The sequence below is a fragment of the Thunnus maccoyii genome, chromosome 23, assembly GCF_910596095.1.
Source record: "Thunnus maccoyii chromosome 23, fThuMac1.1, whole genome shotgun sequence".
NCBI classification, from domain to species: domain Eukaryota; kingdom Metazoa; phylum Chordata; class Actinopteri; order Scombriformes; family Scombridae; genus Thunnus; species Thunnus maccoyii.
Window position 1 is genome coordinate 11,898,215 of NC_056555.1, and position 22,199 is coordinate 11,920,413.

At 39.7% G+C, this 22,199-nt stretch overlaps 2 protein-coding genes and 1 long non-coding RNA gene across 3 annotated transcripts in view; 2 read left to right on the forward strand and 1 right to left on the reverse strand.

Moving 5' to 3' along the window:
* LOC121890670 (gamma-secretase activating protein) overlaps window positions 1-22,199 on the reverse strand; it is a 38,181-nt gene that overhangs the window by 5,959 nt on the left and 10,023 nt on the right. Inside the window, exons 19-28 of the mRNA XM_042403150.1 lie at window positions 20,662-20,741; window positions 20,396-20,476; window positions 19,893-20,015; window positions 19,595-19,650; window positions 17,197-17,228; window positions 14,822-14,883; window positions 11,079-11,174; window positions 6,798-6,868; window positions 6,442-6,536; window positions 5,664-5,783 (exon numbers count right to left, since the gene is read on the reverse strand). Coding sequence (XP_042259084.1) covers window positions 5,664-5,783; window positions 6,442-6,536; window positions 6,798-6,868; window positions 11,079-11,174; window positions 14,822-14,883; window positions 17,197-17,228; window positions 19,595-19,650; window positions 19,893-20,015; window positions 20,396-20,476; window positions 20,662-20,741 — 816 coding nt within the window. The remainder of the gene's footprint in view (window positions 1-5,663; window positions 5,784-6,441; window positions 6,537-6,797; window positions 6,869-11,078; window positions 11,175-14,821; window positions 14,884-17,196; window positions 17,229-19,594; window positions 19,651-19,892; window positions 20,016-20,395; window positions 20,477-20,661; window positions 20,742-22,199) is intronic.
* LOC121890672 (G-protein coupled receptor 183-like) lies at window positions 927-3,914 on the forward strand. Its single transcript, XM_042403151.1, has 2 exons — window positions 927-3,048; window positions 3,249-3,914. Exons 1-2 carry the CDS (start codon window positions 2,638-2,640, stop codon window positions 3,801-3,803), a joined length of 966 nt encoding a protein of 321 aa, XP_042259085.1. The 5' UTR covers window positions 927-2,637; the 3' UTR covers window positions 3,804-3,914.
* Window positions 13,684-22,197, forward strand: LOC121890673. Its single transcript, XR_006093878.1, has 4 exons — window positions 13,684-14,171; window positions 14,825-14,987; window positions 19,573-19,717; window positions 22,059-22,197. It is a non-coding gene; the product is annotated as an uncharacterized LOC121890673 (long non-coding RNA).

Genomic DNA, 22,199 nt, shown 5'->3' on the forward strand with positions numbered 1-22,199 from the left:
GTCCAAAGCAACATTTGCAGGTATGTTTACATGTTGTTTAATGTGCTGCAACTGAGCAACGAACTAGCTTTCTAGCTAACGTAAGTTAGCAGGGCACTTTTCTCAGGTGAATGTTTGTGTGGTAGCATGTTCAACAAGCTAAGGTGCAGGACAAGATGTGCATTCTGGTTTGTGAGTTAGAGAAGAACGAGACTTTAGCAAGAAAGCTAATGTGGGTTGTTGTTCACAGTCTGTGGCTCTTGTGTTGTGTAGCAGGATGCTATCAGGCTCAGTGTGACCACATGTTCTGCCTGTGATTGAATGCCACGTTATCGCTTTATGCAAGACTTGATTTACTGTATTTAGATAAAGACAACAGGTCACCACCCCCCACTTTTTGCCACACCATGAGAGTAAATTCTGCCTGGCAAATTTTGGCCTGACACCAAATAAAACAGACCAGGATCTTGCTTCAGCTCCTCTTGGATGACTCTCAAGTGCTCCTAGGGCATACTGGGAGATGTAGTCCATCTAGTATTTCCATCTCATCTCTGACTGTATCCTTATGAGGAGGAGAATCTGCCTGAACTCATTCCTCAATATATGGACCAACAGAAGATAAACTCAAAGTTCTTCCAAAACTTAGGCACCATTACTGCAGCTGCTGCACCTAATCATCTTTTTTGCCCATTAGTACTTGAACTAGCACAAGTTGTTAACCCATTGTTGGATATCACAGACTGAATTACCATTTAGTTTTTTTCTTTTTCATCATTTGTGGGCAGCATTTCAGACGTCTGGAACAAGGCTAGGGATTATTTGGAAATTCTAGATGAGAATATATGTTTGTGTGTGTGTGTGTAATGAGGCAGAAAGTGTACACCTATCCAGCCAATTACCCTGGCTAAAAATAAAGGAGAATTTTAAATAGATATATAGATATTTGATTAATCCCCAGGGAGAAGTGACGCATGAACCCTTTCACTTCAAAGTCCGAAACATCCTTTTCTCTCACTTTGAAGTTTGAAACTATTTGGATTCAGTCCCTTAAATAATCTTTTCATCTTCGAGGATCTTTGTTTGTCCTGTCCATGAGAAAGAACCTTGTAAACTACAACAAGATCAAGAATGTCAAGGAAGGCCAGATATTTTGGTTCGGTTGATCTCCATGCCAAGTCATGATTTTTGGCCTTTGAACAGTGTATTGTATGTGGTATGAAATCCACACCAAGGCATACAAAGTATTTTAAGCAGGACATAAGAATTTACAGGTTCCATGACATACTGTATCTTAGCATGTATAGGTGAAAATAAGTGTCATATTACAGTAAATTACATATTATTAACTGCGCCAGAGCCGTTCACATCTGTTCATCACAGTTACCATCCTGTGGGTTTGGAGGGTTTCCATTTTCTGGGGTAATTCTGAAAGTAGTTCATTACAGGTGATGTATCATAAAGTATGAGCCATCTGGCTGACTGTGGTAATACTAAAAATATCATATGATTTAGAGCAGTTGAAAAAAACAACTAATTTCTTCTATTACTAAAAAGAAATACAAATGTGTTATTTTTTGATTGTGATTTAAAGGCATCAACTAAAATGAGAGTGTTTAATTAAAATAGTTCATTTTCATTTTAAACATAATTCTGTTATGGCTGCGTATTTGCAAGTAAGATGCCTGCAAAGTGACGCTGAATCAGAAACAAACTTCTCAGGCGTCTATTTTCAGCACATCAGAGACCCAATTTCCACCAAAACACCAAGAACCAACTTTGCACAGCCTCATTTTGATGAACCTCTCACCACTTTATCGTGCTTGTCCTCATGCAAACCAAATTTCAAAGTCAGAAAAATACAAAACTCTGCGCTGGTCGTTGAAATGAAAATAGGGCCCTAACAACCACACTAGCTTCTCTGTGAGGCAATACTTAGGCACAGCAGAGCTTTGCATGCCAACATGCTCACAGTGAAATAGATAGATTCTTTATTATCCTTCAAGGAAATTTGTTGCCACAGTCTGTACAGAGCCTCACATGAATACATAGATACACAAATACAGTACACATCCACAACATAACTACATGAAAGACATAGCAGAGGGGACAAAACTCCTGCCATAACTTTTCCAGCCCATTTCCAGGCCAAGAATCCGTATCTGCGACCAGATGGAAGCAGTATGAAGAATGGGTAGAGGGGGTGCATGGGGTCATGTACGATGTTGTGTGCTCTGCATGTGATAGCTTTGCTGTTGAGGGTGGGGAGGCCAATAATTTTGGAGGCATTTTGTATGATGTGCATGAGTTTGCACATAGACACAACACCATGGTCATGTTCCTAGAAACTCTGATTCCAGTATTGATCCTGATATTTCATATATTCCAAAAAGTGGGAGTCAAATGTTCACAGCAGATATACTGTAGTTTTGATAGAACTGAAGCTGACTTCTTGGAAACAGCAAACCTTCATACACACCAAAACCACAGACCAGTAGAGTGTAGGTATAAGAGCTAGGTAGTGGGTGTCTTCATCTCAGTCACAGAAAGGGAAACCAGGACACACAGCCTGGGCTCGACACAAGAGGAGGCATTACTATCTTTTTAGATTGACTTCAGTCTCGTCACTTCTTCATCTTTTTCCATCACTCCCCTTCCACGATGACCGATGACGACAGCTTCAACACCTCTTTCTACATCTTCTGTAACTCCTCCACCAACTGCTCCAACTCCACCTCAGGAATACCTTCAACCTCCAACCTCTATCCCTGGTACACTGTTGCTGGTGTGATTATTGCAGTCAGTTGCCTGCTGGGTGTGCCTGCTAACATCGCCATAATAGTAAAACTCTGCCACCGTCTGCACGGCTCATCCATCTCGCAGCGCCTCTTCTTCAGCCTGGCAGTGTCGGACCTCCTCTGCCTGCTCTGCCTGCCTGTTGCTGTTGTCATTTTCTATGATGGACCGCATTTGACACATGAAGTCTGTCAACTTCTCATTTATTTCTTCTTTTTCTGCATGACCTCGGACTTGAACATTCTGGTGCTGATAAGCATCCAGAGGTACTACCAGGTATGTAGCCTCCAATCCCACAAGGTTTTTTCATTTGTAGGCACAAAGACAGAAGTAGCACTACGTATTTTTCTTGAATTCTTTTTAAATGTCTGATTCAAGATGTTTCCAATCAACGGTGATTTTAACCAAAAATCAGTCAGTACAGATATATGTAATGACAGAGACATGAAACTGAAACTGTCCATTTTATTTGCCAGGTTCTTCACCCCAAAAAGTGGGACGAGCTTCGCCGGAGATGGCAGCGGGTTATACTGTCCAGTGTGTGGCTTCTCGGAGCCCTTGTAGCTCTTCCTGTTGTGTTTTCACTGATAGACGCGAAAACCGTGACAGAGCAGAACGACGGTCGTTCCTGCAAGAATCAGAGGATCACACCTGTGCTCGAAGCAGTGTATATTTTATTCATAGTTTTCAGCCACCTAGTCTTGTTGACCTTCTACCTGCTACTCGTTAGAGGGCTCAAAAATAATCAAATGCCTAACAAGAAAGACTCTAGTGGTAGATTTACTAAAATTTTCATTCGAATAATCGCCGTCTCCCTGGTTGTTGCCCTTCTTCCTCTCATTCTCCGCGTGCTGTATGTGGCCGCGCTCTTCACAGCATCAGACCACCTGATGCTTATTAGTAGGAAGTTGACGTTTGTGGAATGTTTTTACTTTTTCAGTCACTGTCTGAATCCATTCCTGTATTTCTTTTCCTCACGGCATCAAAAGAGAGACAGCGACATGAAGAGAAAGACTTTTATTGACCCTTAATGACATCTAATATCACTCCTGTATTGCAGTATCATATTTTAAACTTCTTCACACTCTGTAAACTGAATATCTTTGGATTTTGGAATGTTGATCAGACGAAACAAGACATTTAAAGACATCGCCTTGAACGTTTTTCTCTATTTTCTTATATTTTGTCGGCAAAACGATGAATTGAGAAAATAATCAGCAGATTAATTGATAATGAAAATAAGCAGTTGCAGCCCTACTTCAGACTGTGGTGTCATAGACATTGAAACAAGGATCTAAATGATGGACTTGGAAATACTGAATGCAGTACATCCCTTTTTGTATTTACTCTTGTATAGAAATGTGTTATTTTCCGGTTTGTTGCAGCTGCCTCTGCTATCTGTTATATCCACACTGTGTTTTTATCTCTATACTTTTAATTATTACAGCATAACTTAATGTATATCCTCCATTTTCACTATGTATTGCTGTTCATTTCAAACTAATAATATTTTACATCATACTCTCCTTGCATCCATTTTTCTTTTCCTCTATGTACAAAACACACATGATGTACAATAAGTAATACAACCACATCCACTGGCATAAAACATTTAAGCAATGATTATTTGATTGAAGTATTTCAGAGGAAAAAGCTCTAAAAACCCACTGTGCACTATCTGCTCTGTACCGAACGGTAAAATGACACAGTTAATGACTAGCTGGTGAAGCTAGTGCAGCATTTAGCAACTAAAGAGCCAGATATTTCCCTCAGGAGTTGGTAGAGAGCAAAAACAATGCTAAAAGAAACGTTATTTTCACCAGAAGGAGAGAAATATGACTCCACATGAATGATAATGTTGCTAGATGTGTAAATAAGCAACTGTTTGCTAACAAGTTCAACATATCAACTTAAAAAGTGATGATATGTCAGTGTTGTGTTCACAGCATGTTTCCGCTACCCCAAGGTGGCCAAAATGCTTAATGCAGGTTTAAAAAGATAAACATTCTACAAAACTCAACAGATTTAATTGACTGAATAGAATAATTAGCATGTTTAGTGTTTACTGGGTATAGTTTTTGTTGGGTATACAAGTGGATTTTATGCTGATGTTGCTGCATCTGCCATCTATGTGTGTGTGTATGTGGTTTATGTGGCCACTGTGCCAGGCTATGTTCAGGTGTAATTTTTAACATTACTGAGCATGGTCCTGGTTAACCTCTATCCATACACTTGATTAATGATGCTGTTGCGTCTGTCAACTGACGGTGTGTGCGTGTTTGTGTGTGCATGTGAATATGTGGTAGCCGCCGTGCCAACCTATGCGATGCTGTTAATGTGCGTCTCGGTATCTGTAACATCACCAAGGCTTGTATGATTAAACTGTGGTGCATTCAGGCAAGTATAGTTGTACTGGCCTATTTTGGTTAACATGCGTTTCAGAACCTATTAACAGCCTATGATTGGTCTTAGACAGGCTAGGCCCACCTGATTTTCTCTGTGCCCTCCCACCCTGTAATTATGCTACAAGCCTGTGCTACTGACCAGTACTCTTTTCTTCCATTTCCATATCAGGTTCTCTGGGAGATTCGTAATAGCCCTAAATAAAATACATTACCCAGGGGGCACTACGTGATGCTCACCTGTTCCCACCTGCGTGCTTTTCTCTGTCGGCACACAATGAAGCTAGTTTACATAGTCAATTTTTTTTTTTACTCTAATAATTGAAATGGTCGTCCCCTTGATTAAATAAATATATGTTGTGAACATCAGCAATATTTCCTAGTATACACACGCCAACATGTTAATAAGGGAAGTACTGAGACTTATTTTTTTCTATTTCAAGAGATGCATGCAAATATTTAGTACTGTGTGTGTGTGTTCATGTTTACCTGTCATGAGCCGAGACACAAAGGTTTCAGTGAGCTGCAGGAAACCGTGGTCTATGTACTGCAGGAAGGTGTGACGAGGGAGGCAACGCACAGCAAACACTGCTAACAGGGTGTGATAGCCTGGACAGAGACAGAGAGAGATAAAGGTAGGGCAGAGGCAGAAAAAGAAGAAGAGACCGAAGCTTTTAATTTTTCCTCAAAACATAAATAACAAAAACCAAAAATAAAATAAAGCCACCCCCCCCCCTTCTGTACTGTTAATACAAATGTACACCTGGCTGCACAATCTCTGACAGCAATGTGTCAGAGATTGTGCAATTTATATTTACCAAAGGGAACTTGACTCAGCTTGCCTGCAGTTCGTAGTGATGAAGCTACTGAGAATTCACACTCACATTTAACTTGCCTTTCTTCAGGGCATTTCTCGTTTCCTTTTTTCAAACAGTTTAGGATTTGAACCCATAAAACTTTTACTCATGAGCAGCTAAAATTCAGATTAACTGTCAGGCAACGTCATGGGACTGCGTTACAGGGGGTTTCTTCCGCAAATATTGGAAAATGAATTCAAATTTTTGAAAATGTATTCACACTCTGCTTTACCCATGTCTGCACTATGCTAATGTTTAACATATTTTTGGTTATATTAGTGTTGAAGAGAGCAAGTCTGTTGTCCCTCAGTGCAACAAACACACATTGTTATTCTGGCTGAGATGGAGACAGACTGGATTATAACAGCTAAAAGCGTGTGTGCGTGTGTGTGTGTGTGTGTGGATCGTACCAGGTGGGAGGGGCAGGCACAGACCCCTCGTGGCTTCCAGGATCCGAAACATGAAGTGAAACACGGACCATTCTGCTGGACTGCCCTGCTGTGTGCTGTAACACGCACGCACACACACAAACACACACACACACACAGAAAAATTCAGGATTGTTACATAACGATCACGTGAAGAGGGGTCGTGGGCTATCTGCACATGTGGACACACACACACACAGCGGGGAGTGCGCACACATGCATGAAGATGAACACACACATTCTGTCAGCGCTTTATACATTACATTACGTACATTAGTTGGAAACATGACTGAAGGACTTTAAAAGGAGGCGCACACTGATGAGAGAGGGCTACTCACAGGCACAAAACACGGGGGCCCAGTTTGTACTTCAGCCAGACTGACTCCAGCATGTGTCTGATGAGCTCCAGCTAAACACACATACACACACACATTAGTGGTTTGGAAAGGAGATGCTCCATTACATTCAAATGAAACATTTTCTTCGACTTGCAGCTGAAGGCAAAAGCCTGGAAATTTTGCACATTTCGCATCTTATCTGAAAGATCTGAAAAAAAAACACATAACTTATTCAGTTTTCTGGCATTTCTGTTGGTAGAAATGTACACTTGTTCCTCACTTCCCTCTTTTTATTTTCCCTACTTCCCATTTTCATTTCCACGAACAAGAGTAACGCAGTGGATCACACGTTACAGCACGCACACGCTCGACCACATCGTTTCACCACACATCTGTCAGCATCCGGGATCATTCGACTGCACTTGACTCATCTGAACCGTGCCCGCTGCATGCTGGAACACACACACACACACACGCCTCTTTCCACGAATGACCACTCTTTCATCTCGTGTAGAATAACAGGAAGACGATCTGCCTCATTCACATCCTGCACATCAGTGGGAAACCCTCCTCCTGCCCCCTCACAACCCCCCCCCCCCACACCCCAACACTCTCCAAACGTCGACAGTTAAGTCCTCCCGTGACCTCAGTGGGAATTTTAATTAGATTCACTTATGTAACAGACTTGCCCAGAAATACAAGAGGTGTTGAAGGCAGAGGTAATAATAGGCTCCTCTGGGTTTTTTTTAATTCTCCTGCACAGATGCATGTCTTTTCATTTTTTTACACTGTTTCAATATATTCTTTTTAAAGTGTATCACTGCAAAAATCACAAAAAATAATCTTATTTCACACTGTCTGTGCTTAATTTGTCTTATTGACTGTACATAAGAGAGGGAATGGATCCCCAAAACACACAGCAAGACACACAGATGATCCTGTATCCCTCCCTGAAGTCTTAACTTTGTTAATGGTGGCGACAGGCTGAAAAACTATTAAACAGAGAAAGTTTGGATTTTTGATATGTATGTCAAAGTATATCCTACTGTAATGATCATACTGTATGTTTGTAACTGTGCAAACCAATTTCCCTCTCAGATAGATATATTAATCAATATTGATTCATTTATTTTTCTGTTTAATTGTATTTTTGGTTCTTTTGTCATTATATTTTATTTCTTTTTTCTTTAATTTTTATTGATTACTTATTATTTATATTATATTTGTCTCTATTATTATGTTATTTTTCTTATACTGTTTCAAAAAAATCCATGTGTGTAAGTCTTCATTACTAATATCTGTGATTTATAAAGTTCAATCTTTAAGTGACCTGATTACATAATCAGTGTAATGAGTGGAGCCAGATGTTGCTGTGCAGATTCACATGTGTGTGGTTGAAACTTATGTTTATATTCACTTTGTCTGTGTGTGTGATTGTTGGACCCTGAGGAAGACCAGAGTTCGGTCTTGTTATTAATAATCTAGCCACAATAATAAAGGTTTTTTAACTTATGTGCTCTAACACAGCAGTGTTCCTTGATTTTTCAGGAGAATCCATCCCGTCTCTCATTGACAGTGGTTGGTTACCTGTGCCTACCTCCCTTGTTTTTTTATTATTTGTCATATTGAATTTGTCACAGGGATTTATTTTGGCTGCTCTACAATCAAGAAAGTAATGCTCCAAGAGTCAAAACTTGCTGTTCAGTTCTTCCACCGGTCTGTTAACAGGTAGCGACTTCTCAAGCAAAATAAATTATTCAAAGTCTGATTTGATTCTTTTTCAGCTTACATCTCTTGTGCTTGTTGCTGATGTAATCCGGATCCCTGAAGATCAGTGAAAAGGATAAAAATATGTAGCTGAGATGTTTTTCAGCTGAAAAAAAAGGCAAACAAAGGGCAAACAAGTGATTTAAAGCCACAGACTAATACATAGTATTCCCCATGTGGCTTTCTATTAGAATAAAATCTAGAATCAGTGATTTCTCTTAATGAGCCTTGGCTCCACAAAGACTGGATTTACTCAGTGTGGGTCCCCTGCTGAGGAGAAGTTTAATAACCTTGGGTATAGAATAACTAATTAAAAATATTCCATCCTATTTCAATTCATTTCATTACTTTAAATATATATTCCTGCTTTCAGCAATTCATATTCTGTTATTAACAGGTTGTTCTTTGTCCTAACATCGGCTGTGTTATGAAAAGGGATGTATCTCAGTTGTCTGTAGCAACAGGGAGAAGAAATAAATAACTATGACGATAATGTACTGCGGAACTGTAATCTATCATAGCAGAAGTTCCCTGGCTCTTAAAAGCTGTAATCTATTTCACCTCCAATTTCTCCCCTGTGTCAACGCAGCCATTAGTCTCAATAAGCACTGACAAGAGGGGGAGATGTTCTTTATTTGTGGAAGGGAAGTCAGCCGTCTTCACAACAGTACCACCCTGAGTTTTAAAGTATGAGTCAGTTTGATGTGGAGGCACATCACCCGGCCGGTGGGTTAGTCGACTGATCTTTAAGTAAAACGTCCCTCAAGGCTGTTTCTTATGGGTCCTTGTGTGGGTATGTTTTAATAAGTCTGCCTCCCAGGATGAGAGACTTTTTTCACTCTCACAGGGCTGAATAAATTTTGAAGGCTGAAGGCTGAAGACTGAAGGTCTGAAGGCGCAGGTTCAAACTCATGATCCTGTCACAGCGAGCTGAGCCATCGACTGATCCAGCTGTGGGCAGGGAGGATTTCTTTAGTCTTTTTTTTTTTAAAACTCTGTCATTTGCAATTCCATAAAGTCCCCAAACGTGGTGCATCCTGCTTTCTATTCAATTCCAGCCTTACCCTTGGCCTGATTTAATACTGTTGTGTTGATATATGCTCTACGTCTGCTTTCAGTGACTCCTAGCTGTGAGGGGATTTACCTCCCAGGAATACTAAAGACAGGCTTTACAGAACCGACAGCCTCTATAGGTTACTGAGACGGAGAGTGGTTACGTCCTTCTACTTGGTTATGTATCCCACCTGCTGCTCTTAGGGCGGATACCAAAGGCACAGGTTTAGCTAGAAGTAGGGACATAATTCTAAAACCAAAACTATATATACACATTTAGATAGTATAGCAAAAAATATGTTTATAAATGCTATGTAACCATCTGTATTGTTAAATGAATGGTTCAATATTTTGGGAAATATGCTAAATTTGCTTTCTGGCAGAGATTTAGATGAGATAATAAGTTAATATGAAGCTACAGCCAGCAGCTGTTTAGCTTAGCATTAAGACTGGAAACAAGGGTAAACTGCTAGCCTGGTTCTGTCAGAGGGGAACAAAGTCCAACTTTTAGTTCCTTCAAAGCTCACTAACACATTATATCACATCTGTACAAAAAGTAAAACAAAAACTCTCTGCCAGAAAGCAAATAAGTGCATTTCCCAAAATCACTGCCTTAACTTGGACTGATGCTTGATTCTAGCATCTTTTTTGGAGAATATTAACTGGAAATAAAAACAGTGATGATGATAATTCTTACAATAATGATTTTTGCCCACAAAACACACAAAAGTACTTGTTTCAGTACCTGCCTTCTTCCTCTCTGGATACACACCCTAAAACTTAAGGCAGGACAGACTCTATGTAGCCTGAGAGGCAAAAACCCACAGCTGAAACAGTCGCTGCATCACTTGCTGCTGCTCTGCACTCATGGTGATAATTGAGGGTATCTTAGATGAGCATTTGAACAATTTTATCAGCTGCTCTTCAGACAGTCAGACCACACTGTTCAGAAGGATTTTAGTGAGAAAAAAATCTAACTAAATTAAAGTGGGTGGGAACAAAAATAGGAATCCCCCTTGTGGAAGCCATGCCCTTAGTGGACACACAAAGCTAAAAAAACAGAAAAAGAAAAAGTCACTGAGTGGTTGAGGATTCCCGTCAGAGCACTGATGCCTGTTTTACAGGTCTGAACCAGAGGCAACCTGCTGACTTCCTGCAACCTCTCTTAGCTGAAGAGCACACATCCATCTGTGAGCTCTGTCAACCATTTAACTAAAGTGGAAAACCTGCTGCCTTTTCCACTGACTGATCTTTGCTGAGAGCGTCATTTAACCTTCCCGGAAAAAGAGCAAGGGGAAACATTAAATAAATATAACTTGAAGAACTATGTGCCTTTAAAAGAAAAATTGCATAGGGATATAGAGAGCTCCTGGACCTCTCTCTATCTCCTACCAACACACACACACACACACACACACACACACACACACACACACACACATACAAATACAGTGTACCAACCAGTTTGGCTACATAGCTGACAACCAGGGAGTCGATCTTCTTCTTCCCCAATCGAGGCACGTGTCTGTTGAGATGCTCTCGCAGCTTGTCCACTGTCTAAAATGCAAGAAACACACATAATATTTTTTTTTTTGTACATGTATGTGTGTGTGAATGTTTTTAGCATACTTTGCTGTGCACTCAGCAGGGTCAAAATGAGTTCACCTCGACTTTTCCCTCGACTACAGTGTCCCAAAATTGATTTAACCATGGAGAGGAAAGAGGAGAGGAGAAGGAGAAGAAGAAATCTGTGGAGAGGACAAACAGAAAAGAAGAGGAGTGAAGGTCTAAAAACGGTGTCAACTTGACAGAATGACCTGATATCCTTCAGGGAGGAGGAGGAGGAGGAGGAGAGGGGAGTGAGGATAAGAGAGAAGGAAAGAGAAAAAGGAGTGATTACAGAAGAGGAAGATGGAAGCGAAGAGAGGGAGGGAGGGGTGAAAGAAAGATGGAAGCAGTAATGGAGGGAATAAAGAGAGAATGACAGGAGGACTGGGTCGTTCTAAGAATAGCCAAGAGACTGCTACCATCTAGACTGAACTCCATTAAATTGAAGCTATCCGCTCTTTAAAAACTATGCTGAGCACAGGGAAAGCTGGAAGATATGAACATGTCCATCAAACGGCATACAGCAAAAAAAAAAAAAAAAAGAACGCAGGACAGGGACCTTAAGATGCCCTTTTTTTTTAAAGTGTCGACTCATCTGAAGCATAACAGCAGTTTCACCTTAAAAGGTGACTATGGAGAGAAATAATCGTCTGTCAGCATTTCACCCATGAAGATGTTGTATATCAACAATCTGGGATGGTTGACTATTCACACACTTTCTTTTCATTCTGCCTCATCTACCTCTATTAAAGTTTGTGATACTGGTGTCAAAGTAAGATCTGTATCTTACAAGCTACTGATAAACAATCCAGCCTCAGGCTTTGTTTCATTCTGTTCTGTTCTGGCTCTTTGATTCTGAGCAGTTGGATGTTTGATGTTAACGACTGACTTTTTGGAAAGTTTCTGCTTTTGAAATATCAGCATGTTTTAGTCATTTTTACACTTTTAAAGGGAAAGTCCAACAGTATTCTATAGTTTTTCTCATCAAAGTCTAAAATCAATAATGTCTTTGTCCATCTCTCAGTACTTTCCAACTGCCCCACCCTCACTGGTTCCTACTAAAGACATAAATGTTTAAGAAGAGGGCTCAAAAATAAATAGTTTCATGTCCAAGAAGTTCACCTATTTCCTAAAACAGCTGGACACTGTAGTTTTTAGCAAACATTACTCAAACAGGAGTAAATAGTGCATTTATTGGGGACTACCTCCAGCCACAGATTAACCCGTATTTGCTGCTTAACCCTCCAATTTTGTCGTGTTTTCAAGTTTAGATGTGTGAAACATACATTTTTTCTGATCAAAACAAGCCTTCATTACATCCTCTACAATGGCCTACTGAATACAATAAAATACATTTCGATAATTTTTCTTTTTTTTTAAATGCATATTTTTAAAAAAAAAAGTTACATCTGTTGTGTTATGGGTCAAATTTGACCCAGTAGTAGTTATGGGTTGTTTATGCAGAGAAATACATAGTTAATGTTTTCCAAATATCATGAATAACAAAAATTTAAAAATTACAACAAAACAAAAATAATAGTGATACAATCCTAAAATAATAGTATAATAATATTGTGTAATTATAAAATTAATAAAATAAAATAAAATAATAATTATGTTTCAGAAAAGAAGAAAGCATATAGACTTGAATTCAACTGTAGAGTGGCATGCAGCAAATATGATCCCAAACACACACACACCACTCTCTCTTTAACTCACCCCCCCACCCCCCCACAAACACACACACACACGCACATGCGTTGACCTATGTCACTTTTTGGGACATTACACAGACTTACATTTATTTCCTGGAGACTTACCCCAACCCTAACCATAACCTTAACCTAACCCTAACCTTAAGTACTGACCCAAAAATCTGCTTATTCCCAGTAGGGGACATGGCTTTTGTCCCCAGTTGGACAAGCCATCCCTGATTAACTGGTATCTAGTCTGAAATTTGTCCCCAAAAGTAGCCTATGACATACACACACAGACACACAAACACACACACACACATCTCCTGTTTCCCAGCTGTATATCATTATAGGTTGGGGCTTTCTTGCGCTTTATTTTTATTACTGTTGTTTTTGGAAATTAAATTGACTTTTCTTCTTTTTTCATAGGAAAGTATATGCGGTCAATTTTGACCCATAATACAACAGATGTAACAATAATTACTCATTTTAACATATGAGAAAATACAAACAAGTTATTTTGGGAATTGTTTTGTTTATCATTAGTCTCTTATGGTCTTATAATATATTTGCCTGTTCTGTTCATCATAAGCAGTAAAAAAGATAAATTGTGCCTATTTTAAACAAAAAACTATTTGTACATTGTAAGTTAAATGTGGTCTAAGATACATAAAATATAATAATAAGTCACTTAGCAGAAAAAACATTTTACTCGATGATAATTAGTGCATTTTTCAGTGCCTGTTAATGTATTTAAACACGGCTCAAATTTGACCCGCAAACACTTAGGGTGTGAACCCTTTTTGAACACAATAGGAGGGTTAGGTGACTATTTACAGCAGCAGTATGGTTTATGCAGGATTGACTCAAAATAAACTACAGTGCCCATGTTCATGGTAATGTAGGAAGATTTCAGTCAGTGGAGTGATGATGATTTGTTTGGTTTCCTTTGCCTGTTCTGCCTCTGTCCCTGCCTTCAGCCCCACACTCTCTCCTCCCTTGGTTTTACTGTTCTCTACCTGTCCACCAGATACCCCCGGACTTTCTTGCTTGGTTCCCACACCCACCTGCTCACCTGTTGCCACTAACCAATTATGCTCACCAGCTGCTCATTACCTTATCAGTCCCAGAAGCTTATATACCAGTCCTCTGGCATGCATTCCCTGCTAGATTGTCAATGTTGCTGTGTGTCTTTGAATTCAAGCCATCCTCTTACCTGTTCCTGATTTCCCTGCCTCACCCCTATGTTTTTGTAAGCCTTTTGAATTTTACTTTGACCTAATAAGGTGTGTTTGGGTCCTCCCCTTGTTGCCTCATACACACAGTCATGACAGCTGGGAGGCTGATTTTGTTCCCTTTGGACAGAGCCAGGCTAGCTGTTTCCCTTTGTTTCTCGTCGTTATGCTAAGATAAGCTAACCATCTGCTATCTTTATATTTAATGGACAGACATGAGAGTGGTGGAGAACTCTTCCCTTAAAAGGGAGCCTTCACTCCTCTGGGAAGGTTTCCACAAGATTTTGGAACATGGCTGCAGAGATTTCCTCCCTTCAGCCACAAGAGCATTAGGAAGGTCAGGCACTGATATTGGGTGACAAGCATTGGCATTCCTCTTGTTCCCAAAGGTGGTGGATGTGGTTGAGATCAGTGCTCTATGCAGGCAAGTCAAGTTCTTCCACAACAAACTACAAAAACAATTTTTTAACAGAGCTTGCTTTGTGCACAGGGTCATCATCATGTTAAAAAAACCCCTCCCCTTTAAATGTTACCACAAAGTTGAAAGCACACTATTGTCTAATCTATCATCACTGTACTAAGCAGCTTGGCCCAAACCATGAAAAACATGCTTGTGTGGTGCAGTCATTGATTTGTTACTGCTTCTCTCTCTCTCTCTCTCTCTCACCAGGCCTATGAGCACCCTCTGTTGGCGGTCCTCCTCTTGGAAAAGTGGCACCAGCTTCTTATCTAGAGGAGACCAGGCAATAGTGAGAATACGCACATAAAAGAGACGTTTGAAGAAACCTTTGATGCTGCATCTACGCTAGACTGAACACTTCAGGTAGCCTCAGGTATGTCAGTGCAGTAACATCATTAAACAGGCCATCAGTAGGAATGGAAGACTGACTTGTTTACGACTTTAATAATAATAAAAAAAGGACCAAACCTATTATAGATTCTTTTTGGGTGACTTTTCACAAAGCTTCGGGGTTATAAACCTAATGTGTGTGTGTGTGTGTGAAAGAGATGCTGCAGTTTCATGTCAGTCAACCAAAAGTGGTCTGCGCTTCAACTTGGGTGCTTTAGATTAATTATTTCACACTTGCATATCCAAACACACCCCATCTTTTTTTATCACTTTTACACATTTGCAAGAAGCTGGCTTTTTGATGGTACAGCGTAATATGTAGCAGATAAATAGCGTTTGCAGGGTGCAGCTAACTGACAGACTGCGCTGGCAGATTCTCTGTATGCCTGTTAGCAGTTCAAAGTTATCAACTGTTTTAAATTTACATATTTTAGGCATTTCGCTGATGCTTTTAATCAGAGTGAGCAGGTAAATGTGTTGTGTGTGTGTCTCTTCATTCACATCAACAAGACATAGCTACTGATGGATACACTGGCTCTTAACATGTATTAACCAAGGGCAGCGTCACTAAGGAACTACTGTGAATTAGTCAACCACAACTTTGATTGTGATTCATTGTTTAAGTCAGTTACCTTGGAAAAATACCAAACTAGTTCCAGCTACACAAAAGTGAGGATTGCTGGACTAAACTTTTAATTGATTAACTGAAAAAAACTGAAAAAAATACAAATAGAAATAACTGTTGATTGCAGCCTTAAACCAAGCTCCACACTTTCAGATGGCAGAAACAGATAAGTCTCACATGTCTGAAGTCTAAACATGGATAAATTACATGCTAACAAGACTATAGCTACGCTAGCTGCCCTACGAGATTGTACATAAGCACAGCGGTGCTTTGAGCTAAACGCTAACACCAGCATGCTAACATGCTCACAATGACAATATTAACATGCAGGTTTTAAGCAGGTATATACTGTGTTGACCATCTTATTTTAACATGTTAACATGCTAACATTTGCTAATTATCACTAAACATAAAGTACAGCTGGGGCTGATTTCATTAGCTTTACAGGTATTTGGTTATAAACCAAAGTGGACAAATTAAATTTTGACGTGAAGATGGAACTGGATGAAAAATCAGGCGATCACCAAAGTGTTTACAATTCATTCTGAGGGGAGATGAATGCCTGTACCAAATTACATGCTAATCCATCAAATACTTGAGCCATTTCACTTAAAACCATAAATGTGAACGTGGGTAGCGCTAGATGTCAATAGGATTCATCCCCTGGGGACCATAAATGTCTGTACATATTTACATGGCATTTTCATCCATCAAATTGAAATATGTCAGTCAGGGCCAAACCAAATCTCCACACTTTGAGCCATTTTAGGCAATGCTAGCAGCAGACGAATGATCAGGAAGTCTGTTCATGGATTAAAATACATAGATATCAGCATCTTCAGTACAAAATAGCTTGTTTTAAAATGTCCATTCAGTCCATTTTACCCTAACATAGCTGCAAAATCCCCCAGCCTCTTATTACTACCAATGAAATTCATGTGATACAAAACCACATAGCAATTATGAAATCAATAATTCGCTTTTTACATGAGTGCTACCATCTGTGAAAAAGGGGCTGGTGCAGGGAAAGTGATCAAAATACTATGTGTGTGTGTGTGTGTGCGCGCTTTACAAGTTAATGTGTGGGAGGGTTTGGGTGTATGAGATCATCCATGTGAATTAAGTGAGGTAAGGGAAGATCCCGTGTTGTGGTTGATACAAAACAGCTTCACTGTAGTCATGAGAGAGACGGACAGAAAAATAAATAAAAGGAGGGAGAGAGAGGCGAGGAAGTACCAAACTCCCCGCTGTTATATAATCGTAGCATTCTTCACCTCTGTGTCTTTGACTGTATTTTTCCCTCTCCCTTTTTTCCCCTCCATTCTCCCTCTGCCTTCCTTCATTTTCTCTCAACCTCTCCCTCCATGATAAATTAGTGTGGTGGTTCTGTTCAGCTGAATTCTCCAGTGGGCATAAAGAATGCAACCTCAGAATAACTCACAAACACACAAAACCCAATACACTTGCTCAAGGTTTTGTTATTTATGGCAATCACACTCTGTGTGTGTGTGTGTGTGTGTGTGTGTGCGTGTGTGTGTGTGTGTTCAGTGTGCTTATGCCGTCTTACCAAGACACCAGGTGTCCACCATTGATAGAACTCTACAAAATAAGAAGAAAAAGCTTTGTGTGAAAACAATCCCTCAAGTCAGCATTATAATAAGAGTCTTACTCCTCATGCTGTAAGCCAAGGCAGTATAATGTTACACTGCAGCAGTCGGGAGCAAAAAACATATCAAAATTATAAAAGCAAAAACTTTGTAAGCAGGTGCTGGAGTTAAGCCTGGGGGAAGAGAAGCTAATTATGAACTAAACAGGCTGTTGGTTTGGTCCCTGGCACAACCAGGACAGAGTTCATTTCAATTCAGAGCAGGTATTTCATCAGTGGTGCATCATCAAGTCACTTGATCATAAAGTGTCATCATAAAATGCAGCTATAATCTCATGTTAAGGTATTTCAATTGAACGTGGTTATTTTATATTCAAGGAACAACCAGGGTAACTGTATTCAAAAAAGAATGAGAACTAGATTTTGTCGACTTTAAAAGTTGTGGGAGTTTTTTGTGCATGTTGAAAATCAAAAGTTCAAGTGGTATGACAGAGAGCCAGAGAGATAAGCCTCCAAGCTCAAACTAAGTGAGCTGTGACATTTACACAGTAAGAAGACACAGAACAGATGTCTCTGTCCCGTGTAGTCTCTGTTTTCCTGAGTGGTTTACACTGACTTTGGTTATAAAAAGCTGTGATCACTCTGCCATCCACAATCCTTTACCACAGTTATATTAATACCACCTTGGGGAGAGTGTGTAAGGGCATACTGTATTTATCAAGTTTCCGAACAGGTTGTGAAATAAAGGGAATTAGTTTTATTTGAGTTCCAGATTGGATACATCAAGATATTCGATGATGTTTTACAAGCATCAGAGGGTTTAATTAAATGTCTTTTCATAGGATGCATCTGATTGTACAGTACTTTTAAACTAGTTTCACAAGTTTTCTTCTTCAAGTGATTTATTATTCTTCAGATTTTCATTCATTTAAACATTTTTTGGGTGTGAATACACTGTAAAGGATAAGGCTGATGATATTCTATGTTTTTCTTATTGCTTGAACAGACCAAAACCCACCAACAAGTATTGTTTGTGTAGCCTGATATATCTTATTTCTCTGTGCTATGGACCTTTCTTTGCTGTGAGCCACACCGTTACACTGGATGAAATACTCCTTTACCATTAACATAATTTATTTTAAGTCGATCCCTCATATACCATCATGCTGCTGTAAAATGTGTATTAATTTGCAGCTGAAAATAGTTCCCAACAAATGCAAAATTCCTGTTTGAGTAAGGGCTGCTAAAAACTGCAGAACTCAGCTGTTGATTTGTTGATAGTAAGAAAAATATAGAGTACCACCAGCCATACCTTTTAAGGATGGATACAGCTCAGTGTGCTTCACAGTCAGTTTTAGACTGACTCAGTCAGAAGAATATAGACAAAGAAGTTGTGAAGCAGCTCAATAGTTCCCCTCTTTAAAGTGTACAAATTCAAAGCCACTGGAAACCCAAATCCACAATAGCCTTCTAACTGTGTAATGTAGGGTCTTATGTACATAATAGTAAGCATCTAAAAAGTATTAGAAATTAGTTTCAATCCTGTTGAAACTAATTTCAACAAGCATAACTACACCCACATTGAAGTGGGTGTAGTTATGCTTGGACATTTATTGCAAAAATTGCCCAAGTAATTCCACGAACCGATTGCTTCGCACCCCCCCTCCACCTCCCAATTCCCTTTGTGTTCTCAGTAATGTGTTGTGAAACACAGAGAAAGTGGCCCCTGAACACACAGCTCACAAAACTCTTCTTTTACTGCATTGCCTATTTGCTGCCTCAAATGTTTTCAGAAGCATATTTTAGTGTACTGTTAAGCTGTAATATGAGAAAGTTTGTGACCCGGCCGCCATGTTGAAAACAGACGAGCCAAAACCGAGCAGTAGCCAAGGAGATGTCAATCAAAACTTATCTGCTACACTATACAGTCTTGAGAAATGGTCTGAACAGCAAAATTAGCAGTTTTTTAACTAGGTTTTCTAATAGTTATGAACGTTTATTTTCACCCAGACTTCTGTGGATTCTTAATGAGACACTCAACTTTGACTTTATATATGCTTTTTTACTATTTCAAGCCAAATTTCCAGAAGCTTTAAGACTTTTCTAAACCTGATTTTGACATCTAATTACTTTTAAAAACTAGTACACAGTGCTAGAGGGACTCACTCTTCAAACATTTATCAAAACACAATCAATGATGTAATTTGGACACCATACCACCCTTTTAGAATAAATAGTGTAATTTTCCAAACACTGGAACACAGTGTAGTGGTACAGTCATGCCCTCCCTCCCTGCAGTTTCAGGACTGTGTGTCTGTTGTACTTTTCTTAACGAAGCTCCAGTGGGAGGCAGACCTACTTCTTTGTGTTCTCTTCCATGTGATTCATGTGGCTGGACGGTCTCCTCTCGGACCTCTGAAACAAGCAACACCATCATGGGAGGGCTGAAAATATGCTGCCATTGTTTGATCAAGACCCACAGGTATGCTGACAAGGACACACATACAGTAGAAAGACACACATATTCTCCCCTCTCCCGCCTCAACTAGCACGGTCAAACAATTGCCATAAATTGATTGAAATTTCCTGTATGGAAATTTAGATTTGTGTCCATTAATATACATGGAATGTTCTTGCTGTTGGAAATACACACTGACCAGTTTATCCCAGTCGGCCTGTATGTGGGAGGTTCTGTATCTGGGGTTGGGAACAGCTTCCAGATATTTTGTCCTATCCGTGTTCCACTGCAGCTCTGACCAGAAACCCTGGAGACTCCTGGCCTGCATGCACACAAACACAAACACACACACACACACACACACACACACACACACAAACAAACAAACAGTAACACCACAGTGACACAGCAAGGACGTTGCTGCTAAACAATTGAGGATAATTGTGTCTGAATTGTATCTAAAATCACACTGTTTTACATATAAATGCCTTTTTAATGTCTGAATGAAGTCGGCTACAGTCATTTCCCACCGTTGTATCACATTACCGAGCATCAATGTGAGACAGAGTTTTATTAACATGCTGTGGAAATACAGCAGGAAACAGACTAGGAGGAAGACTCTGCGTGATTGCGATGAATAATAATCGCTTGCAAGCACTTTTAGGGTAATAAATGTGTTTTAAAAATGGATGGACATGTTACCTTGTCTTTGAAGACGGACTCAGTATGCATTTCAGTCGTACACAACACACCAGGTACCTCCGATAGACATGCTGGTACCTCCTAGAACACACAAAGACATATTGAAGAATGTGTGTATGTGTGTGTGTTTGTGTGTGTGTACTACTTAAGGTGCAAAGAAAGAAATTGAACTTCAAGTGTGTCCTCTTTGCATTCAAATCCATATATATGGTTTATTTTCAATGCATTTATGGGCGTGCAAATATATGTAAAAGTGTGCTTGGTACCTTCTTGTCGAATACAGAGGAGTAAGGCAGGACTTTGTCCATGCTGAGCACCTGCTTATAGCTTATTCTGTACAAAGAGGCTGTGTGTGACAGAGAGAGAGAGTGTAGTCAGACTTTTATTTCCTTGTTTTAAATCACAGTTGTAGAATTCTTATCTTAATGCGGCAGTTCAGCCAATGTCCCACCATAATCACTATGATATACTAGAGAGCACAGGTTACTGACATATTATTTATTAGGTTAACATAATTGTCCTTTCTTACAGCAACATCTGTATTAATATCTGTATCCAAACTCAGTATTTTAAAGCAAGTTAAAGTAGCTATACAATGGTGATTTAAGGGGGTGACCCGGGGTGGTCACGACCACCCCTGAAATCTCACTGGCCATCCCAGATCTGATAAGTCGTTCATCAACACAATAAGGCCGGTCAATCACTGATGACAGCTAATCACCTGATATAGGGCCAGTTTGCTATTTCCCTCTACTATAGTTATTGTGGGACTGAGACTGTGACAGCTGATCTCTAGTCAGCGTACTTTCGACCTTGAGTCAGAAAAAAAGCAGGTCTTGAAATTGTAAGTATGTGCTGGCCATCAGGACTCAGGCAAGCTGAGCTAACGTCACAGTGTTATGAATAACATTGCTGACAACTATTTTAAATATGTTTTGCACAGGTAACCCCTGTAAATAAATGTGTCGCACCAGAGATTCATTCTGAACCTGTAGCATAACATTTACTACACTGTAGAGAAACGGCTCTTAGAAAATGTGTAGCTCATCCTGAACAGAATTACTGATCGAAAATAGACGTGTTTAAATAACCACTGCTTCCCAGAGACTGTGATAGGTAGAAATGGAAAATGTAGCGTACATGGAATAGAAAACTGAACAGAATGGTAGCTGCATGTTAATGCTGTTCTAGGTTATTAACTTTAGTTGCTGTAGGTGGACAGCGTGGCACCTTAAGTTTAATGCTGTATTATAAAATGTAAAAACATCAACATGGCCTTGAGTACAAACATTACAATAGATGCTAACATGAGTTTTGGAATTCAATTATGATTGATCTGTGCATAGGTTGAAGCAATGCATTGCACTGAACATCTGTATTGACATCACAATTTGATCACCACGTCCTGGATACGCCACTGTAGCTATAGCAGCACCAAAAATGTGCAAATTTAGGTAGCAAGGTGCAATGTGATCCTATACTCTCTAGGTGATGGCTGTTTTCCTAAATACGAAATTAATATCATGCACTGTGATGGAGTGCCAGATAGACATGCTGGGACATACAAATGTGTTGCTATGTTTCTACTAGGACCATATTTTTCTGTGCAAGCTATGAGTCTCCAAGGTCTCAAAATAATCAAATTTATTTTCTAACTTTCCAGATATGCGTGGGACAATTGGCACAAGTCAGCGAGAAGAAATTTGAGAGCCGAACAGAGTTGAGGGAAGAATTTGGCTTTGTGCATTAGTGATGTAAGCAGCTGAGAAACCAAGCACAGAAGGGGACATAAAAAGGCAAAAGA